General features: G+C 36.6%; 1 protein-coding gene across 1 annotated transcript in view; it reads right to left on the reverse strand.

Moving 5' to 3' along the window:
• Nucleotides 1–19356, reverse strand: part of Top6bl (TOP6B like initiator of meiotic double strand breaks) — an 86835-nt gene extending 67479 nt beyond the window's left edge. The window contains exons 1-3 of the mRNA XM_071616025.1: nucleotides 19306–19356; nucleotides 17654–17792; nucleotides 9467–9520 (exon numbers count right to left, since the gene is read on the reverse strand). Coding sequence (XP_071472126.1) covers nucleotides 9467–9520; nucleotides 17654–17792; nucleotides 19306–19335 — 223 coding nt within the window. The 5' untranslated portion in view covers nucleotides 19336–19356. The remainder of the gene's footprint in view (nucleotides 1–9466; nucleotides 9521–17653; nucleotides 17793–19305) is intronic.
• Between the last annotated feature and the right edge of the window lie 212 nt (nucleotides 19357–19568).

The following is a 19568-nucleotide window of genomic DNA, read 5'->3' on the forward strand; positions in this document are numbered from 1 at the left end:
ATCCAAATGACAAGCTGTATCAACTCATGGAAATAATTAATACTATAAAAATGTTAACTTCCACTAAATTAATCTCTAAGCTCAATTTACTAGCAATAAAAATTGCAGTAATAGTTTTCATGGATATTAACTAATTGTAAAATTCACAGGCAAAATTAAAGTTCTTAAAAACCAAAAAAAAAAAAAAGAAAAAAGAAAGATGGAGGATTTGCCCTATCATATGGCAAGACTTATTCTAAAGTTTTAGAAAATAAGGCTAAAATAAATACTAGATCAAACAGAAACAGATCCAAGCATATACAGGGCCTTAGCATATGACAGAATAGGAATACAAACTATTAAGGAAAGAACTACCCAACTTGAATTGATACAAGGAGCAATCTGTTTGAAAAAGATTTATATTCTTAACTTGTTTCATAACTAAAAATAAACTCCAGCTGAGTGTGGCATTACTATAATCCCAGTGACCCAGGAGGCTGAGGCAGGAGGATCACAATTTTAAGGCCCTCAGCAACTTATCAAGACCCTGTCACAAAGTAAAAAATTTTTAAAAATGGCTGAGGATGCAACTCAGTGGTTACGTGACCCTGGGTCCAATCCCAGGTACCAAAACAAACAAACAAACAAAAAACCCCTCCACACTAACTATAATAATTAAATATAATAATTAATATAATTTTAAAGTTTTAGAACTGTTGAAGGATTTATATAAAAGAATATCATTATGGCTTCAGTATTGAATACAACAATTTCAATCAATGGTTACAGTTTCTACTTCATAAAACTAGAAATGGAAGAAGAATAAATAAGACCCAAAGCAAGAAGAAAAAAAAAGGAAAGAATCAAAGACTAGAGTAGAAATTGGTCAAATAAAAAACAGTCAAAGAACATAGTCAAGGGAGAAATAAAACATTGATCAAAGAAAAAAAGAGAAGATGTAGATTACCAACTAATACCAGAAGAAAGAAAAGTGATATTGCTAGGATTCTATAAATATTTAGAAGGACAATCTCATGAAAAAATTAGATTTATCCCAGGAATGCAAGGCTATTTAACATTAAAAAATGTAATTCACCATATTAACAGACTAAAAAAGAAAAAGAAAAAACACATGAGCTTCCCAAAAGATACATAACAAAAGCACTTGACAAAATCTAACATCCTTTCCCCTAAAAAGTCCTCAACAAATCAAGACTAGGAGAGAATTTCCTCAAACTATGACAGGGTATCTACAAAAACATACAGTTAATATGACCATATTTAATGGTCAAAGACTGATCTTTCCCTAAAATCAATAACAATATGAGAAAGTCTGATCTTGCTGGGCGCAGTAGTGTACACCTGTAATTCCAATGTATGCCTATAATCCCAATGATTTGGGAGGCTAAGGCAGGGGGATCACAAGCTAGAGACTAGCCTCAACAATTTAGTGAGACCCTAAACAACTTAGCAAGATCTTTTCTCAAAATAAAAACTAAAGGCTGGATATGGTGGTGCACATCTGTAATCCCAGCATCTGGGGAGGCTGACGTAGGAGGTTCACAAATTCAAAGCCAGCCTCAGCAATTTAGTGAGGCCCTAAGCAACTTAGCAAGATCCTGTCTCTAAATAAAAATATAAAAATGGGCTGGAGATGTGGCTCAGTGGTTGAGTACTCCTGGGTTCAATACCTGATACCAAAAAGAATAATAATAATTAAAATAATTAAATAAATTTAAAAGGCTGGGATGTAGCTCAGTGGTAAATCATCCCCAGGTTCAATTCTCAGTGCCAAAAAGAAAAAAGAAAATTTGATCTCACCACTTATATTCAATATTATAATAGTGGATCTAGCTAGTTCAATAAGTCAAGAAAAGAAGAAAAAGATATTTAGACTATAAAGTAAGAAATAAAACTAGATTTGGAGATGCTATGATCCTCCATGTTGAAAATTCTATGAAATCTACAAAAAGCTACTAGAGTAAGTTAGTTTAACAAGTTTGAAAAATGCAAAAATAATCATACTTCAAATATTAGCAAGGAAAAATTAGAAATTGAAATTTTTAAAAGATCACCTACGGGGCTGGGGCTATAGCTCACTGGTAGAGCACTTGCCTTACACGTGTGAGGCACTGGGTTCGATCCTCAGCATTGCATAAAATAAATAAATAAAGATATTGTGCCCATCTACCAAAAAATATTTTTAAAAAAGATCACTTACGGGGCTGGGGTGGTGGTTCAGAGGTAGAGCACTTGCCTATTGTGTACGGGGCACTGGGTTCAATCCGCAGCACCACATAAAAATAAAGTAAAGGTATTGTGTCCAACTAAAACAAAATATTTTTTTTAAAAAGATCACTTACCATAGTATCAGAAATATTACTATTTAAATCTTATAAAACTGGTACAATATCCACAACCTTAAAACTCAAAATGTGATTAGAGAAATTAAAAATAACCTAAACATGGGTTGGGAATATAGCTCAGTTGGTAAAGTGCTTGCTTCACATGCACAAGGCCCTGGGTTCAATTCCCAGCACGACACACACACACACACACACACACACACACATACAAAAAAAAAAAAAACTAAACATGGAAAGATATGCCATGTTCATGGATCAGAAGACCAAATATTGTTATAGTAGATGTTATTTCTCTGCCAAAGTGATCTAGAAATGCAATGTAATCTTAAAATCCAAGCAAACATTTTTTTCCCCAAAATTCATATGGAAATGTTAAGGGCCTACAATAGCCAAAACAACTTTTAAAAAAAGAAAAAAAGACCCTTTCATTTCTGTTTATTTATTTCAGAGAACTTCTCTTCTTTTTTATTATTAACGTTTTTATTGAGCAGAATGCATTACAATTCATATTACACATAGAGAGCACAATTTCTCATATCTCTGGTTGTATACAAAGTATATTCACACAATTCATGTCTTCATACTGTACTTTGGATAGTAACATCCATCACATTCCACCATCATTTCTTTTTTTTTTTTCCACCATCATTTCTAACCTCAAGAACTTCTCTTCTAAAGACACTGTTTAAAAAGTGAAAGGATTGACAGGCATGTTGACAACACCTGTAATCCCAGCAACTCAGGAGGCTGAGGCAGGAGGATCCCAAGTTCAAGGACAGCCTGGACAACTTGGTAAGACACTGTCTTAAAAATAAATAAATAAGCCTGGGGCTCTTTGTCCCTCTGCCGTTGAAGGCCTTTTTTTTAATATTTATTTTTTAGTTGTAGTTGGACACAATACCTTTAATTTATTCATATATTTTTATGTGGTGCTGAGGATCGAACCCAGGGTCTCGCATGTGCAAGGCGAGCGCTCTAACACTGAGCCACAACTCCAGCCCATTAAGGCCTTTTTTTAATGTACTCTAAATATTAGACTTATTTCTAGGTTGTCCTCTTACACCCTCTTCTTGAGGTTCTGGGGTATGGAACTAAAGACTTATGTTTTCAGCTTTTTTGATGGTCAAATCCATCTTTTCACTTTAGCTTGATACTAACTTTTGAAGCACAAAAGTTTTTTGTTTTGTTTTGTGGTGCTGGGGATAGAACCCAGAGCCTCTCACACATGCTAGGCAAGCGCTCAATCACTGACCTATACCCCTAGCCCTTGAAGCACAAAAATTTTTAATATTGGATGAAGTCCAGTTAATCTATTTTCTTTTGATTACTTGTGCTTTAAAAGTCATATGTTAGAAAATACTGGCCAATCCAAGGTCATGAAGATTTGTTTTCTTCTAAGACTTACATTATTAACTCAGATTTAGGTCTTTGATCCATTTTTTAGTTAATACAGTTCCTCTCAGGAGTTTTGATAATAAGAGCTATCCTTTTGCTCATCTTTGATAATCCAAGTTCAAAAAGAAAAGAAATGGCCTGGTGTGGTGGCACACATTTTTAACCTAGTGGTTCTGGAGGCTGAGGCAGGAAGATCACAAATTCAAAGCCACCCTCAGCAATTTATCAAGTCCCAAAGCAACTTAATGAGACCCTGTCTCTAAATAAAATATAAGAAAAAGGGCTAAGGATATGTCTCAATGGTTAAGTGCCACTGGGTTCAATACCTGGTACAAGAAGGAAAGGGGGGTTGTGGGGAGAGAGAGAGATAAAGCAGGGAGAGGGAGGAGAGGAAGGGAAAGAAAGGAAGAGAAAAGAAAAAGTCAGTCTCACTCAAATGTGGTCCTGTCAACTTCTCTATTAAAAGCACCAGTCCTTATTCCCTTTCCCAACAAATTATAAGACACCAAAATTAAATTTAGGGGAAAAGAGTCTCTTTGACACCAGAAGCTAAACTATAGGGAAGAGATAAAGATGGAACTATCATACCCATATAATCATATATTAACAGCAAAGAAGTCCTTCCTAATTACAAGGACTAGTATTCTTATATAGTATTTTGAAAACAAAAAGTTCCAACTTGGAAATGTTTTTTTTAATGTTCAAAAACATTTGAACATTAAAAAAATGCCAAACTGTATAAAATTAAATTACATCAACAAACATGGGAGAGCTGAGTATGTACTAAGTGGTAGAGCACTTGTCTAGGCATGCACAAGGCTCTGGGTTCAATCCCCCAAATAAAATAAAAAGTAAACAAGGGAATAAAAATTTATTTTCAAAATATAGGTAAATAAATAAATATAATATAAATAAAAGAGATAGGAAAAAAACAGCAAAATGAATAGAGACTGCCAGGTGCAGTGGTATACACCTGTAATCGCAGTTATTCAGAAGTCTGAGGCAGGAAGATTGCAAGTTCAAGGCCAGCCTGGGCAACTTAGCAAGATCCTTAAAATAACATAAGAATAAAAAGGGGGCTGGGTTTGTGGCTCAGTGGTAGAACACTTGCCTAGTATGCATGAGGCACTGGGTTCGATCCTCAATGCCACATTTAAAAAATAAATAAATAAACAAAATAAAGGTATTGTGTCCATCTACAAATAAAAAATTTTACAAAGAATAAAAAGGGGTAGGGGTACAGCTCAGTAGAAGAGTACTTGCCTATCGTGCATGAAACCCTGGATTCAATGCCCATTAATACTAAAGAAATAAATACCTATGAATATGAATTTTCCACCATTTCACCCATATTCCCTTATTTCATCTCTCCTCTTTTTATCTTCACTTCATAAGGGTATAATAAAAAGTAGTCTCCAGATTTGAGCAAGAGGGACGAACAGGACCAATTATGTTTCACTAAGTAGATATTTGTGAGACAAGTAGTTCTACACAGTGAATAATATATGCATAAGTGGAATTATAAATAAGTGGACAAGTATACAATGTATAATGGTATTGCATATATTTAAATGTAATGAGATATTTTAAACACACAAGAATTTATCTCTCTTAATGGGCATCATTCTACAAAGCGGATTATTCTCATTCACAGAAGGCACCAAATATGGTCTGAGGTTTTTTTATTCTAATAAGCAAATCAGACATCATTATAGAAGGAATATGAAGCTATTTTAAAATTAATAAGTAATAATCCTGTATTATAAAAGGCAAAATTAACAAAAAATTCAATTAGATAATATAGGAAAGGGGCTCGGGATGTGGCTCAAGTGATAGCGTGCTCGCCTGGCATGCATGAGGCACTGGGTTCGATCCTCAGCACCACATAAAAATAAATAAAGATATTGTGTCCATCTAAAACTAAAAAATAAATATTAAAAAAAAAGATAACACAGAAAAGAAGAGAAAACCCTGCCCCTCAAAAAGCCAAGATTTCTAATCCTAAAGAATATAAGAGTGTTATATTACTAGAAGGAGTGGAACAAGCAATACAAGTCAGTTTCCAGAATATGAACCCCATTTTAGTCACACATATTACAGAGGAACTCATAAATAGAATAGTATTACTGACAAAGCCATTCCACTGGAGTTTAGGAGATACATTTGTAATAGAGAAGGAAAAATAAGTCTCATCAGCATAGAAATGATAAAGTTTTTTTTTTTTTTAAGTGGATTTTTTTTTAAATTTTTTAATACTTGTTTATTAGCTTTCGGCGGACACAACATCTTTGTTTGTATGTGGTGCTGAGGATCGAACCGGGCCGCACGCATGCCAGGCGAGCGCGCTACGGCTTCAGCCACATCTCAGCCCAGAAATGATAAAGTTTAAAAGCAGAAAAACTGTCTGAACTTAAAGAATGATGCAGAACAAAGGAAGAAAAACATTACTAGTGACTGAACTTTGGGGACTACCCTCCAAGTTACCAAAAGAAGCACCTTGAACATATCTCTATTAGAGTCCCTACCATACTACATTTCATTTGCAGAGCTGCCTCTCCTTCCCATGACCTCTGTGGCAAAGCAGATGTTAAGTTTACTGAATCAATGTATGAATAGTTAGGGACCAGAAAAGAAAGGGGAAAAAAAAAACACACAAATCATTAGAAAGGCTAGGAAACTAGAGAGAATACTGGGTTATTGCTTATTAATTCAGCATTAAAATGTCCCAAAACATGACTGTTTTGAATAGGAGATGATCTAAAATATTCCTGATCTAGAGAAAAAGTACCCTGCTACCATACTGATAGAATAGATTTAAGAACAAAGAAAACCGAAGCTGGATGGCTCTATAAAAGTCTAGTTCCCCCAAAGAGAAGTGACCTTACTTTAGGCACTGAGATAAATCAATAAAGATGACAATATACACTGAATTCAGAGGCATAATATTAATTTTGTATAGATAAATAATTCTTTTTTAATATTTATTTTTTAGGTGTAGATGGACACAACACAATACCTTTATTTTTATGTGGTGCTGAGGATCAAACTTGGGCCCTGCCTGTGCTAGGCAAGCACTCTACCGCTGAGCCACAATCCCAGCCCAATAAATAATTCTTTAGCTTCTGGAAATTTGATGATTAATGAATGAGATGCCAGATGAAGCTGAATAAACTGTGATGGACCAATTTAAAGCAGTTTGATAACAGTATTAGAGGAATGCTAAATAAATAATAATAGTAATAAGGGCATAATTAATGGTGCATAAGAGGGGGTTAAGGGATTCTTAGCCAATTTCCTTTGTGAGCTTCACTGAGTAATTCATGTCACTAATTGGTATGAATAAACAGCTTTATGGAGTGGAAGTTAGTATTATGAGCCCTAACAGCTGAAGAGAAGACTTAGGCTGCAGTTGGCTATTAGAGGTGATTGGCCATGAACAAAAGACTCGATTTTTACTATGTACTTTATGTGCAATACATTTTTGTACAGAGTCACCTATTCTTTATCACAGGGATATAAAAATAGACTAAACAAAATTGCTTTGAGCTTTTAAAATAATAGTTAAATTAAAACGAAGTCACCGTGACACGTTTAAAATTTGTATTAGCATGATAAACAGGTGATTATCCCATAAATGATACTCAATACTTCCTCCCTAGTAATAACAATAATAAAAACCATTCCCTTGTTCTTATGAGCTTTTCATTCTTTCAAAGCACTTTCACAAATATTAATTGAAGAAGCAGTCTTATGTATAATCTGACCACTCCTTGTACAAGCATATTAAGTATGGGTTTATGTTATAGGAAATACTCCTATCTCCTCCCTAGTAGTAATAATATACTCCCTTTTATTTTCATGGATTTTCATTTCTTTCAAAGCACTTTTATACATATTAACTAGAACAGTGAAATTAGGAATGATCCTTCCCTTCTTTGCATCATTCCAAGGGTGTAATCCAAAAAAAGAGAAGAGAATCTAAAAATCAATAAGTAAACTAGATGATTTTGAGGCAGTTAACCCCTAATTCCTGAATATGAATTTGAATCACCCAACAGTCTCTGAACAGAGCAACTCTCCAGAACACGAAGTGAATTCTCCCTTTCTTTTAGGCATAAACTTAGGAGGCAGTTAAAAAGAATGATTAAGATATTGTAAGTATCCTGGGTGCGATGGCCCATGCCTGTAATTCCAGCGGCTTGGGAGGCCAAGGCAGGAAGATCGGGAGTTCAAAACCAGCCTCAGCAGTGGCTTAGGCAGGCACTAAGCAACTCAGTAAAACCCTGTCTCTAAATAAAATACAAAATAGGGCTGGGGATGTGGCTCAGTGGTTGAGTGCTCCTGAGTTCAATTCCCAGTACCAAAAAAAAAAAAAAAAAAGATAAGTATGAACACAAGATAGAAAATTAAAACTAGCTACAACTCCTCTGTATGAACACCAGGCCTAAAGTATATTGAATACTCAATAAATCATTGCAATTATTGCTAAAAGAAGAGCATTCTACTCAAACTCAAGATTATCTGTTCAAAAGATAAAAATAAAAATCTCATATTTTTTATTACTTTTCCACCACAATTACTATTTTTATGTGTATGTACAAGAAACCAGAACCTAAACAAAATTGGAATCACAGGGCAAAGGCTGAGATCTATTAAAAATTTAAAGATACAAACAGTTGGAAGCTAGATTCCAAGGGCCAACGCAAGGCAAGGCAAGGCAATAGGGGCCTGATGGCCCTTAATTCAGCAAGCAAGCATTTTTCAAGTCCTCATTCTTAAGCTAAAATTTACTCCAAAGAAGCAGTTTCAAAAGGTAGAATTATTACCTACATATTTGTGTCTTTAGAGTATTCATCTTGTAACTGAATTACAAAAATAGTTTCTTCCTTTTGTCTGGTATGACAAAGATGAAGGGAGATACTTTGAGATAAACAACAACTTGAGTTGCTGGAAATCTGGACATAAATTAAAATTTTAAATTGATTTTCATTTTACAAAGTTTGCAATTACACTAAGAAAACCTGAAACTTAAAACAACCCAATGGGGGCTGGGGTTGTAGCTCAGCAGTAGAGTGTTTGCCTAGCATGATCGATCCTCAGCACCACATAAAAATAAATAAAATAAAGGTAATGTGTCCAACTACAACTAAAAAATAAATATTTTAAAAAAATAAAACAACCCAATGGTGATAAACTTCATAAACATTTATTATATAACATATACCTTTCTAGTATAGCTTTTTGGTTGTTTCCAGTTTAATACACTACATATTTTCTTAAAACTAGGACTAATGGTCACTAAAACCCCGAAACCACTTCAGTTTTGGCATATATTGTAAAATACAATATTAATATTAGTCAAAATCATTTTCAGTAAAAGCATTCTCTATGTATTCTTTTGTTTAACTAGATGGTAACAAATACTTCACTAAATTTTTTACCTGAGGCTGTATACAGAGTAGTCAGGTAAAATATTCTTGTATCTATATGGTTTTATAGATCATCTTTCAATGGAGTTGCCAGATAAAATACTGCAGGCTAAAATTTTACATGAGACATAATTGTACTAAAAAAAGTTATTATCATCAGAAATTCAAATTTAAATGGGCATCCTGAATTTTTACTTACTAAATCTGGCAGCTCTTTCAGTATAAGTCTGTTTTAGAAAATACCAAATTCATCGCCAGTAAGAGATTTAGTCTTGTAAAAGCTGTGTAATTCTTTACCTTTTTGTAACTTCTTGAGGACCAAGCCACCACAAATGCTTCTTGCAGAAGCAACTGTAACAGAATACAAAGAAATATCATAAATAAAACAATTAAATGGATCTTATTTTTTAAAATAAGGGCTAGAGATATAGCTCAGTGGTAGGCTGTTTGCCTAGAAGGGGAAAGGCCCAAGATCAATCTCAGCACTTCCCCCAACCCCCACCCTAACACATCAACTGCCAAGTCTGAAAACACTATTTATAGATGCATAACATCAGAAAAAGACCCTATTAATGAGTTCAATTTAAAAAAAAGAAAAAGAAAGAAAGAACAAACGAACCATGAGGCTGCAATGACTGTTTGGGAGGCAGAATAATTTCTTTGCAATGATAACCAAATGGCAAGTCTTTTTACCTATAGTCAACAACTACTTATATTTAACACTAGGACATCCCCTTTGGATGCTACAACACCTTACAGAAAAGGAGTATGAGAAGACTGCAAATTGTAGCTAGTAATCTGAGTATATATAACTCATATTCCAATGTAAATTAAAAATTTGGCCCTACTTTTAACCAATTTTACTCTCAAATATATTTTACTACACTATCAGGTAAGAATTCTTTATACCTTAAACATTAGAACATTTAGAGTAATAACTCTTCAGGACAGATGGTGAAGGAGGAGGCAGGCACTTAAGAAGGGTTTTGATCAGACCACCTGGAGGTTTTTTCTTTAAGACTGTAAGAACACTGTCACAGGAGCCAACAGAAATATCTCTATCCCTTAGAAAATGTGTATTCTGCATGCAGGGAATAATGATTCAGAATCATTGAACTAGAGTGAGAAATACCACCATTCTTCAAACGTATATTATCCAATCCAATAGTTAGAAGCTACAAGTAGCTATTTAAAATTTGGCTAGATTAAATTAAAATTTCAGTTCCTCAGCCACAGTAGTCATATTTCAAGTGGTCAACAGTACAGATAAAGAACAAATCTGTCATCACAAAAAGGTTATATTAGAAAGCAAGGCTCTACATCTCCAGATTTTAAATGATTCTGGATGAGATAGGTACAGTGGTGCACACCTATAATCCTGATAACATAGAAGGTTTAAGGCAGGAGAACTGCAAATTGGAGGCCAGCTTAGAAAACTTAATGAGACCCTGTTTCAAAATAAAAATAAAAAGAGCTGAGGGTATAGCTCAGTGGTACAACACCCCTGGATTCAAATCCCAGTACCCTCCCAAAATGATTCTGAACAAAAGACATACTTCAAAAGGCCAGAGTCCAAGTATCACTGAATATTTAGCAAAAGACTGTCTTCTTTTTTTCTGAATGTTCCTCATAGGCACATACTGGTTCTAACATAAGGGAAAATGGGTCATTGAGACAGAGATGGCAGATATAAGTAGATATAATCAAGTTAAGATTAAGTCACATTGGATTAGGGTGGCAGGTCTACACTAATCACTAATAAAGAGCAAAGAACAATCACAAGAAAAAAAGCCACAACCTAATTATCTTGTTGTATGCGTAAGATATTTCTAAAATACATATCACACCATGTCTTTAATGTCCCTTCTTAGTTTTAATGAGTATCATATCAACAACTGTTGAAAACAAGCCACTTTTGGTGAACATTCTCAAAGAGAACAATCATTTCACCCGCTCCACAGCCCATCTAGTCACCAGTTTTCAGCTAGACTTCTAGTGTACCTACTAAAGTAATAACGTGCTATCCTTCAGAGGCAAAGATGACAGTAGGGTCTTATCTGTAAAATACACATTTTTAAGCATGTATTCTCCAAAATTCCCTGTACTGAAGAGTATCTTTAAAGTGAGCAAGGGGTGCTATAATATATAGCATTTACCAAACATTCTGTTGCACAGTTTACATTGGCAAATAAAGGTTGTAAGAAGATCCACAATAAAGAAACCTGTGTCATTTATTTATTTTTGATACTGGGGATTGAACTCAGGGGCACTCAACCACTGAGCCACATCCCCAGCCCTATTTTGTATTTTATTTAGAGTATATTTTGTATATTTATTTAGGGTCTCGCTAGTTGCTTAGAGCCTTGCCATTGCTGAGACTGACCTTGAACTTGTGATCCTCCTGTCTCAGCCTCCCAAGCCACTGGGATTATAGATGTGAACCACTGCGTCTGGTGAAACCTATGTTATTTTAACCAGCATTTCCCAATTTAGATGACTACATAACTCCTTTCCCATAACTCTAATATAATTAAACATCTTATTCCACACATTTTTAGAAAAATTGTGATAAGTAATTATATTGGTTAAAACCTTCAATAGTTACCTGAAAGAAAAAACTAGTCATCTCTCTGCTTTTTATAAATGGATCCTTTCAGATATAAAATCTGCTAGTTTAGGAGCTGGGCATGGTGGCACACACTGGTAGTCCCAGCTAGTTGAGAGGCTGAGGCAGGAGGACTGCTTGAGTCCCAGAGTCAGGCCAACCTGAGCGAACAAAGTGAGAGCCCAAATCAAAAAAAAGAAAAGAAAATTTGCTAGTTTTGTGGGCTAAATTACATATCCCTAAAAGATACTTTGAAGTACTAAATAGATATAATCAAGTTAAGATTAAGTCACATTGGATTAGGGTGGTCCTAAATCCAGTGATTGCTAATGATATGAGAAGGCACAAACACAAAGGAAAACATCATATGAAGATGAAATGACACATCTACAAGCCAAGAAACAGAAAGGATTGTCGGGGCTGGGGATGTGGCTCAAGCGGTAGCACGCTTGCCTGGCATGCGTGCGGCCCAGGATCGATCCTCAGCACCACATACAAACAAAAATGTTGTGTCTGCCAAAAGCTAAAAAATAAATATTAAAATTCTCTCTCTCTCTCTCTCTTAAAAAAAAAAAAGAAAGAAAGAAACAGAAAGGATTGTTGGCAACCCCCAGAAGCAAGGAAAGGCAGAGAACAGATTTCTCCCACAGAGTCTCCAGAAGGAAGCAACCACTTACACCTTTATATTGGACTTCTAGTCTCCAAAATTGTGAGGATACATTTAATTTTTTAAAAGCCACCCAGTTAGTGATACTTTGTTACAGCAGCCCTGGATAACTAATACATATTCTTCCTCATCAGTGGTTTCAAACCAAATTTAAAAGATGCTACTTTGCAGTTCCAGATAAAGAAGGCAGACTTAACATATGCATCTATTAAACTTTCATAAAATAGAACAGAGATTTTTTTTAAGACAAAAAGCTCACAAGGCTAAAAGAGAAAAGAAAAGCCAGGCATGGCGGCCCACGCCTGTAATCCTAGCAGCTCGGGAGACTGAGGCAGGAGGATTGGGAGTTCAAAGCCAGTCTCAGCAAAAGCAAGGTGCTAATAAGCAACTCAATGAGACCCTGTCTCCAAATAAAATCCAAAATACAGCTGGGGATGTGGCTCAGTGGTCGAGTGCCCTTGAGTTCAATCCCTGGTACCCCCCCCACCCAAAAAAAGAAAAGAATAATATAATAAAATTCTAGAAATTAAAAAACAGAAGGGCAATAGGAAAGGATTTTGAAGACCTGAGAAATTTAATTGTAAGGAGAAAGGAGAAAAGCCATAAAACCACCTGAATTATACAACAAAATCCCCAAAGACTCAGGAATGGCAGTATCAGGATCTCTGGAAATAGGGTTAAGATGAGTTGAAATACTCAACTGAAAAAAATGAATTTCAGTAAAGCTTTACTTTCTCTCCTAGACTCATTCTAGGGACTGGTCCTCCCAAATTTGGTACGGATAGGGGAGAAGCTGTTCTTCCAACATGAAAAACAGAAATCAGATCAAGTAGAAAAAGTAATAGTAACAGGAATTACAGAAAGCTTTTTGTTAAAAAAAATTTCTGTATACTCAGAAAGATGAGATGGAGCCCTCAAACAAATGCAAGATGCTAAATAATAAAGAAAATAAAGAAAGTGGGGGCCAGGCAGTGGCACATGCCTATAATCCCAACAACTCTGGAGGCTGAGAAAGGAGGTCACAAATTCAAGATCAGCTTCAGCAACTTAGTAAGGCCCTAAGCAATTTAGGGAGACCATCTCAAATAAAAAATAAAGGGTGGGGGCTGGAGTTGTGGCTCAGTGGCACAGCACTTGCCTAGCATGTGTGAGGCACCAGGTTTGATCCTCAGCACTACATATAAATAAATAAAAAATAAAGGTACATCAACTAAAAAATATTTTTAAAAATAAAATAAATAAAGGGAATGGAGGTATAGCTCAGTAGTAAAGCATCTCTGGGTTCAATCCCCAGTAACACTGACCCCCACAAAAAAAGAAAAGAAAGAAAAAGAAAAGGGAAATGCTCTTGGAAATAAAAACTGTGATAGCAGAAATGAGAACATCCATCAAATGTTAGAAAAGAAATGTGAGAAAGTTGCCTAGAAAGTAGAAAAGATGAAAAATAGGACAAAAAGATTTTTAAAAAACAGTTTAGAGGGGCTGGGGATGTGGCTCAAGCGGCAGCACGCTTGCCTGGCGTGCGTGCGGCCCGGGTTCGATCCTCAGCACCACATACAAACAAGGATGTTGTGTCCGCCGAAAACTAAAAAATAAATATTGAAACTCTCTCTCTCTCTTTAAAAAAAAAACAGTTTAGAAAATCCAATATCTGGGGCTGGGGATGTGGCTCAAGTGGTAGCGCGCTCACCTGGCATGCGTGCAGCCCGGGTTCGATCCTCAGCACCACATACAAAACAAAGATGTTGTGTCTGCTGATAACTAAAAAATAAATATTAAAAACTTCTCTCTCTCTCTCTCTCTCTCTCTCTCTCTCTTTCCTCACTCTCTCGCTCTCTCTTTAAAAAAAAGAAAATCCAATATCTAAATGATAAAAGTTGAAAAAGGAAAAAAAATGCAAGGGAAATTTTTATAGAAATTTTAAAGGACATGAGTTTATAAATTGAAAAGGACCATTAAGCACTGAGCACAATGGAGGAAAATAGACCTACAACAAGGCACATCACTGTGAATTTTGAAGAACAGGGACTGTAGTAGACTGCTGGTACTCACAAATATCCTGTTCTCTTCTTCCTGAGCATACAACTTCACCATCTCCCTCGCAAATGCAGAGCACTGTGGCAATAAGACTAATGGAAAGGGAGCAGGAATAATACACATGATTTCCAAGTCTACCCTGTGAAAATCTTTGACTTCTAATAAGCCTTGCTCTCTTTCCCCATCCTTAGCTGAACTGGAGAGACCTTAAAGAGCCTAGGGGAGGAATCAGTAAGACAAATAGCTTGGATCTTGCATGAAACAAAATACATCTCTATACACACACTCATCAGACAATAGAATAAAGAAAAAAAATAACGTTTTCTGTATTAAGCCACTAAGATTTCAGGGTTTGTTATAGCACCTAGCATTATTTACCATAATTAACACAAAGATAAAGATCATTTACACTCGTAAGAACAACAGATCACACACAAAGTAATCAGAAAAAATATAGTTTTCAATAGCAACTCCTGAGGTTAGAAAACAATATGGAAATGTCAATAAAATTCTGAGAAATCAATGCTGACCTAGAATCCTACGCTGAAACTATCAGTCAGTTGTAGAGAGTAAACACTTTCAGAGATGTGATAGCTCAAGAAATTTACCTCCCCAACACTTTCTCAGAAGCTACTAGAGTCCGAGAGCCATCAAAGCAAGTAAAGAAGAAAAGAAAAATGAAGATAATAGGATTCAGGAACCACAAAATCCAACACAAGAGAAAAACTGAAGAAACATCCTGAATAACAATGAATGGAAGATCCTAAGACATTATTTGCCAGAATCAGCAGGTATCAAGTCAAGATTAGAACAGGTCAGAAAATTCTAGTACAGAGTTTTTCATAAGGAAGAAATTGACAGGCTACCTGATGTGTTGGAACATAGTTGATAGTAGATTTAGATAAAAGCTGGAAGTTTGGGGGTTGCCTACATGATAAAAGTACAGAAAACTAAACAATTAATGAAAGATAGAATTTAAAGAAAAGAATCACTTTTCTAGATGACTATGTGAATGGCATTTTATGGTCATAATAATGAAAAAATATTGATGTTCATTTCTGGTGGGAAAATTAATAAGAAAAAAACACACATGGTAGAACTGGAGATATGAAAGAGAGCTACCATATTCTATAGTGGGAAGACAATAAATCACACCTCAAAAAAGGAAAATCCATATACAGCTACACAAACATGTTTATAAACCTGTAAATACTGAAATAATCAGCTAAGAGTCGAAACTATTAGTCTCTAGGAGAAGAAAAGTATAAGCATGCAGGGAATTACAGGTCTTGTAAAAAGTTTCATTGAATCTTTTAACTTTTTTAAATATTTATTTATTTTTTAGTTGTAGTTGTACACAGTACCTTTATTTATATGTGGTGCAGAGGATTGAACCCAGGGCCTTGCACATACCAGGAGAGCGCTCTAGCACTGAGCCACAACCCTGGCCCCAAATCTTTTAACTTTTAAAACCATGCACATATATAACTTTGACAAAACCTAAAACTACATAGCATATATATATCTTTCTCAAAAAAACAATGATGTGGATTAAAAAAAAAAAAACAATGACGTGGAACTCTGCCTGAAAAGTATTGTTACTGAAAAGCACATGGCACGGTCCTTTTTTAAAAAAAAACTGGTAACTATGAATATATGTACAGAAAAATATGGAATATATACTGAATGTTAGTTAATAATTATTTTGAGTGATTCAATAAGAAGTCTCACTGTCCACAATATGCTTCTGTATTGTAATGTTTTACATCAAGTACCAACTTTTTTCTGCCAAAAAAAATTATAAACATAATTGCATAAAGATCAAAGACAATAAAGAAAAAAGTCCTCTATGTTAGACAGCCTTATGAAGTCCATTAGGCTCAAAATGCCTATGGAATTCAGTTTCTTAACAATTATTGTGGCTCAAGTCCTATTTTGAGTGAAATCAACCCTACACAAACTAATTCAACCATTTACAGACCAATCGTCACCCTAACCAGTTAGTTAAGCATTTCTCTCATGAATAGGGGAAATTACCCAATCCTAGGGAGTTCATTCAGAGTAACAGCAAACCAATTCATCACACTCTTAAGGGTGTTTAACACTAAGTACACAAGGAGAAGAGAGGTTGTTCCTGTTTAGGTATGCAAATATCTTAGAGTCCAGTGTACTATCCAATCTGAACTGATCTCCAAGTGACACTCTAAGGCTGATGGGACAACTTCATTACAAAGTATCCTTCAATAACCCCCCCCCCACACACACACACAGGCAAAAAAGCTAGCACTTCATAGATTGAAGAAAATTTATTTCAAAGCCGATCAAAATGTATCAGCTTTCTCTCTCTCTCAAATTTAAAAACAAAAGGCAAAAATGATGAAAGAAAAAGACCAAGTGGAAAGGATATTTTCAAACTAAACTACAGTTCAGGATTATGCTATCCATCATTTCTTTTCCCTTTCCTTTATTGTTTTACTTCTTTTGCAACTGCCTGTCTTGGAAAGAAAAAGTAGGCAAAATTCAATATTGCTGTGAACGAGCAGGTTAAAACCAAAAGCAACTAAAAAGGACCAAAAGCAATGTAAAAGAGGACAACTGACTGAGAAGAAGGGGAGAAGGGAGGGCAAGACAGTGTACTGGAGAATATATTTGAACATACATGCATGTATGGAAATATCACAGAGAAACCCATGAATATGTAAAATGAATGTTATAATAAAAAAGAAAAAAAGGCAAAGTAAAATTATTTTTTAGCAATTTTACTTTAAGCCAGTAAAATAAATAATCTTGTGCTATGAGTCATTCTGTTCACCTTTCCTATATGACACACTTGAGAATCTATCACCAGATACTATTACATAATCATTTGGAGTTTGTTTATGGTACTGGGGATTGAACAGAAGGGTGTTCTATCATTGAGGTACACCCCAGACCCTTTTATTTTTTGAGACAGGTTCCACTAAATTGCCCACACAGGCCTGAAACTTGCCATTCTCCTACAGCAACCACTGGAGTAGCAGAGATTATAAGCAGGCACCACTGCACACAGCCTTACTTTGGTTATTTTAACTACATGATAAAAGATTATGACTACCTTAACTTTTTACATAAACTATGACATAAATCATGATCAAACAAAAAATAGAAAATCATTAATTTTTCTTCTTTTACTTACTAGTTGTTACACAATGAAGAGCATTTGGCTGGTGCTTGGAATTAATTGCTTCTATGGAAATCATTAGCTGCCCTTCTAGCAATGCTTCCTTTGATTGTCCTGTTTCACATTTCCAGTAAATTATTAAGTATCTCAAAATCTGAAGAATATAATGCAAAGAAAACAAAGTATTCTTTTAAAATTATGGTAATAATAAATTTGTATGACAAATTAATAACTAATTCCCCCTAAATATTGCATTCCTTCTTGTGAAGTGTCAGATTTGCATTGTTCAGAGCAGAGCAACTTAAGAATGAAAACAGTGAAATTCAATGCAGTGCCCAACAAGATAGGAAACTGAAGAAATAAACTGCAGTATTTAGATAAGCACATCTGGAAAGAAAAATTAGGCGGGAATTTTCTTTTTTCCTCCCCAAATAAGCCAACATAAAGACTATGAAAATGAGTGACACCTGATTATGAATCATCTTTATTTTTCATTAAATTAACATTTTTGAGAGTTAAAATATTATTTAAGAGTGTTCGAGGCAAAAATGTCTGGGGTTGAATCTCTGATGCGCCAAATTCCAGAATGTAGCCCTGGGAAAGTTACTTAACCTCTCTGAATTCAATTCCTCATCTATAAAAATGAGGACAAGGGCTGGAGTTGTAGCTCAGTGGTAGTGCTTAACTGGCTTGTGCAAGGCCGTGGATTGCTCCACCGGCACTGTAGTAAACAACAAAACACAACACTGCACACAATATTTTAAGTTGAATGGAACTCCAATATGTCTGAATAAAACATTTAATCTCGATGACACATTAAAATAAAATATATTTAATTCCATTATTATTCATGAAAAGTAGACTCTCGTTTCAACACTAAGGCAGCACAAGAATTATTACCCTTTCCCCCTTTTTTTAAAGGCAGGGAGATCTGAGTAAGAGAACTTGGGAACTAAGATGCTAATTTGTGCCAGAGGTAGCGAAGAGGGTCTTTCCAAGCATTTCCCACACCTTCCTCGCACACCCTCTGACTTCCTGTGCTCCCTCTGTTCAGATTTCTTGAATCTTCATCCACAAGGCAAGCAGCTGGGAAATTGCACAGCCTAGGTTCTACCAGGTTCTACCATCTGTGAATGTGAAAGCTCTGGGTTCCGCTAACGGGAACAAGGCAGGTGGCCCGGGCCCCTCTCAGCAGCGCTCGGAGGCTGCCAGGCTATTTCACCTGCCCCCAGACGCCTAACAGGACACCCGCTAAGCCTCGCCTTGAGCGATGGCTGTCCCAGTCGGCCACGTGGAGGGCGCTGCACTAGCTCCTCCAGAGCCGCGTGAGGCCTCCGGAGCTGTCACTCCGCGGCTCCTGCTCCCTCGCCCCGCCTCAGCCCCTCCCAGCGCGCGTGAGCTGAACCCGGTGTCCGGGGAGCTCCAGGGTCCTGTTCCTCACGTGCAGCCAGACCCCCCAACCAGAGCAGCCCGGGCGCGACCCCTGTGCTCCCTGCCCCGCTGTCTCCGCCCTGCGCCGCCGACTTTCACCCATTCCTAGCATCCCTGAATCTTCCTCCTCCACCTCGGGCAACGCCGGCCCTCCTGCCCAAACTTCGTAGCGTCTTCACAAAGAACCTCTCCTCAGAAAGTGGCTTTCTGTGTTTTATCTCCCTCCCCGGCATCACCTCGCAGACGGCCGAGGCCGTCCCCTCCATTCCGGAAGGGGAACAACAGCGGAGCTCAGCCGTGAGATGCCCACATGCGGCCCCGGCCTCCGGCTCTGCTGGAGCTTCGACCTCCCAGGCGCCCACGCCCGGCCGCGCGAGCCCGTCTCTTCCCGCCCGCGCGCTCGCAAGTCCCGCCCCTGACCGGCGCGCTTGCGCACTCAGCGCCGCCCGACCCCGGCCTGGAGGAGCCTAGCGGAGCCGCAGAGGCAGGTGGGCGGACA

This window comes from Marmota flaviventris, chromosome 9 (genome assembly GCF_047511675.1).
Source record: "Marmota flaviventris isolate mMarFla1 chromosome 9, mMarFla1.hap1, whole genome shotgun sequence".
Classification (NCBI taxonomy): Eukaryota; Metazoa; Chordata; class Mammalia; order Rodentia; family Sciuridae; genus Marmota; species Marmota flaviventris.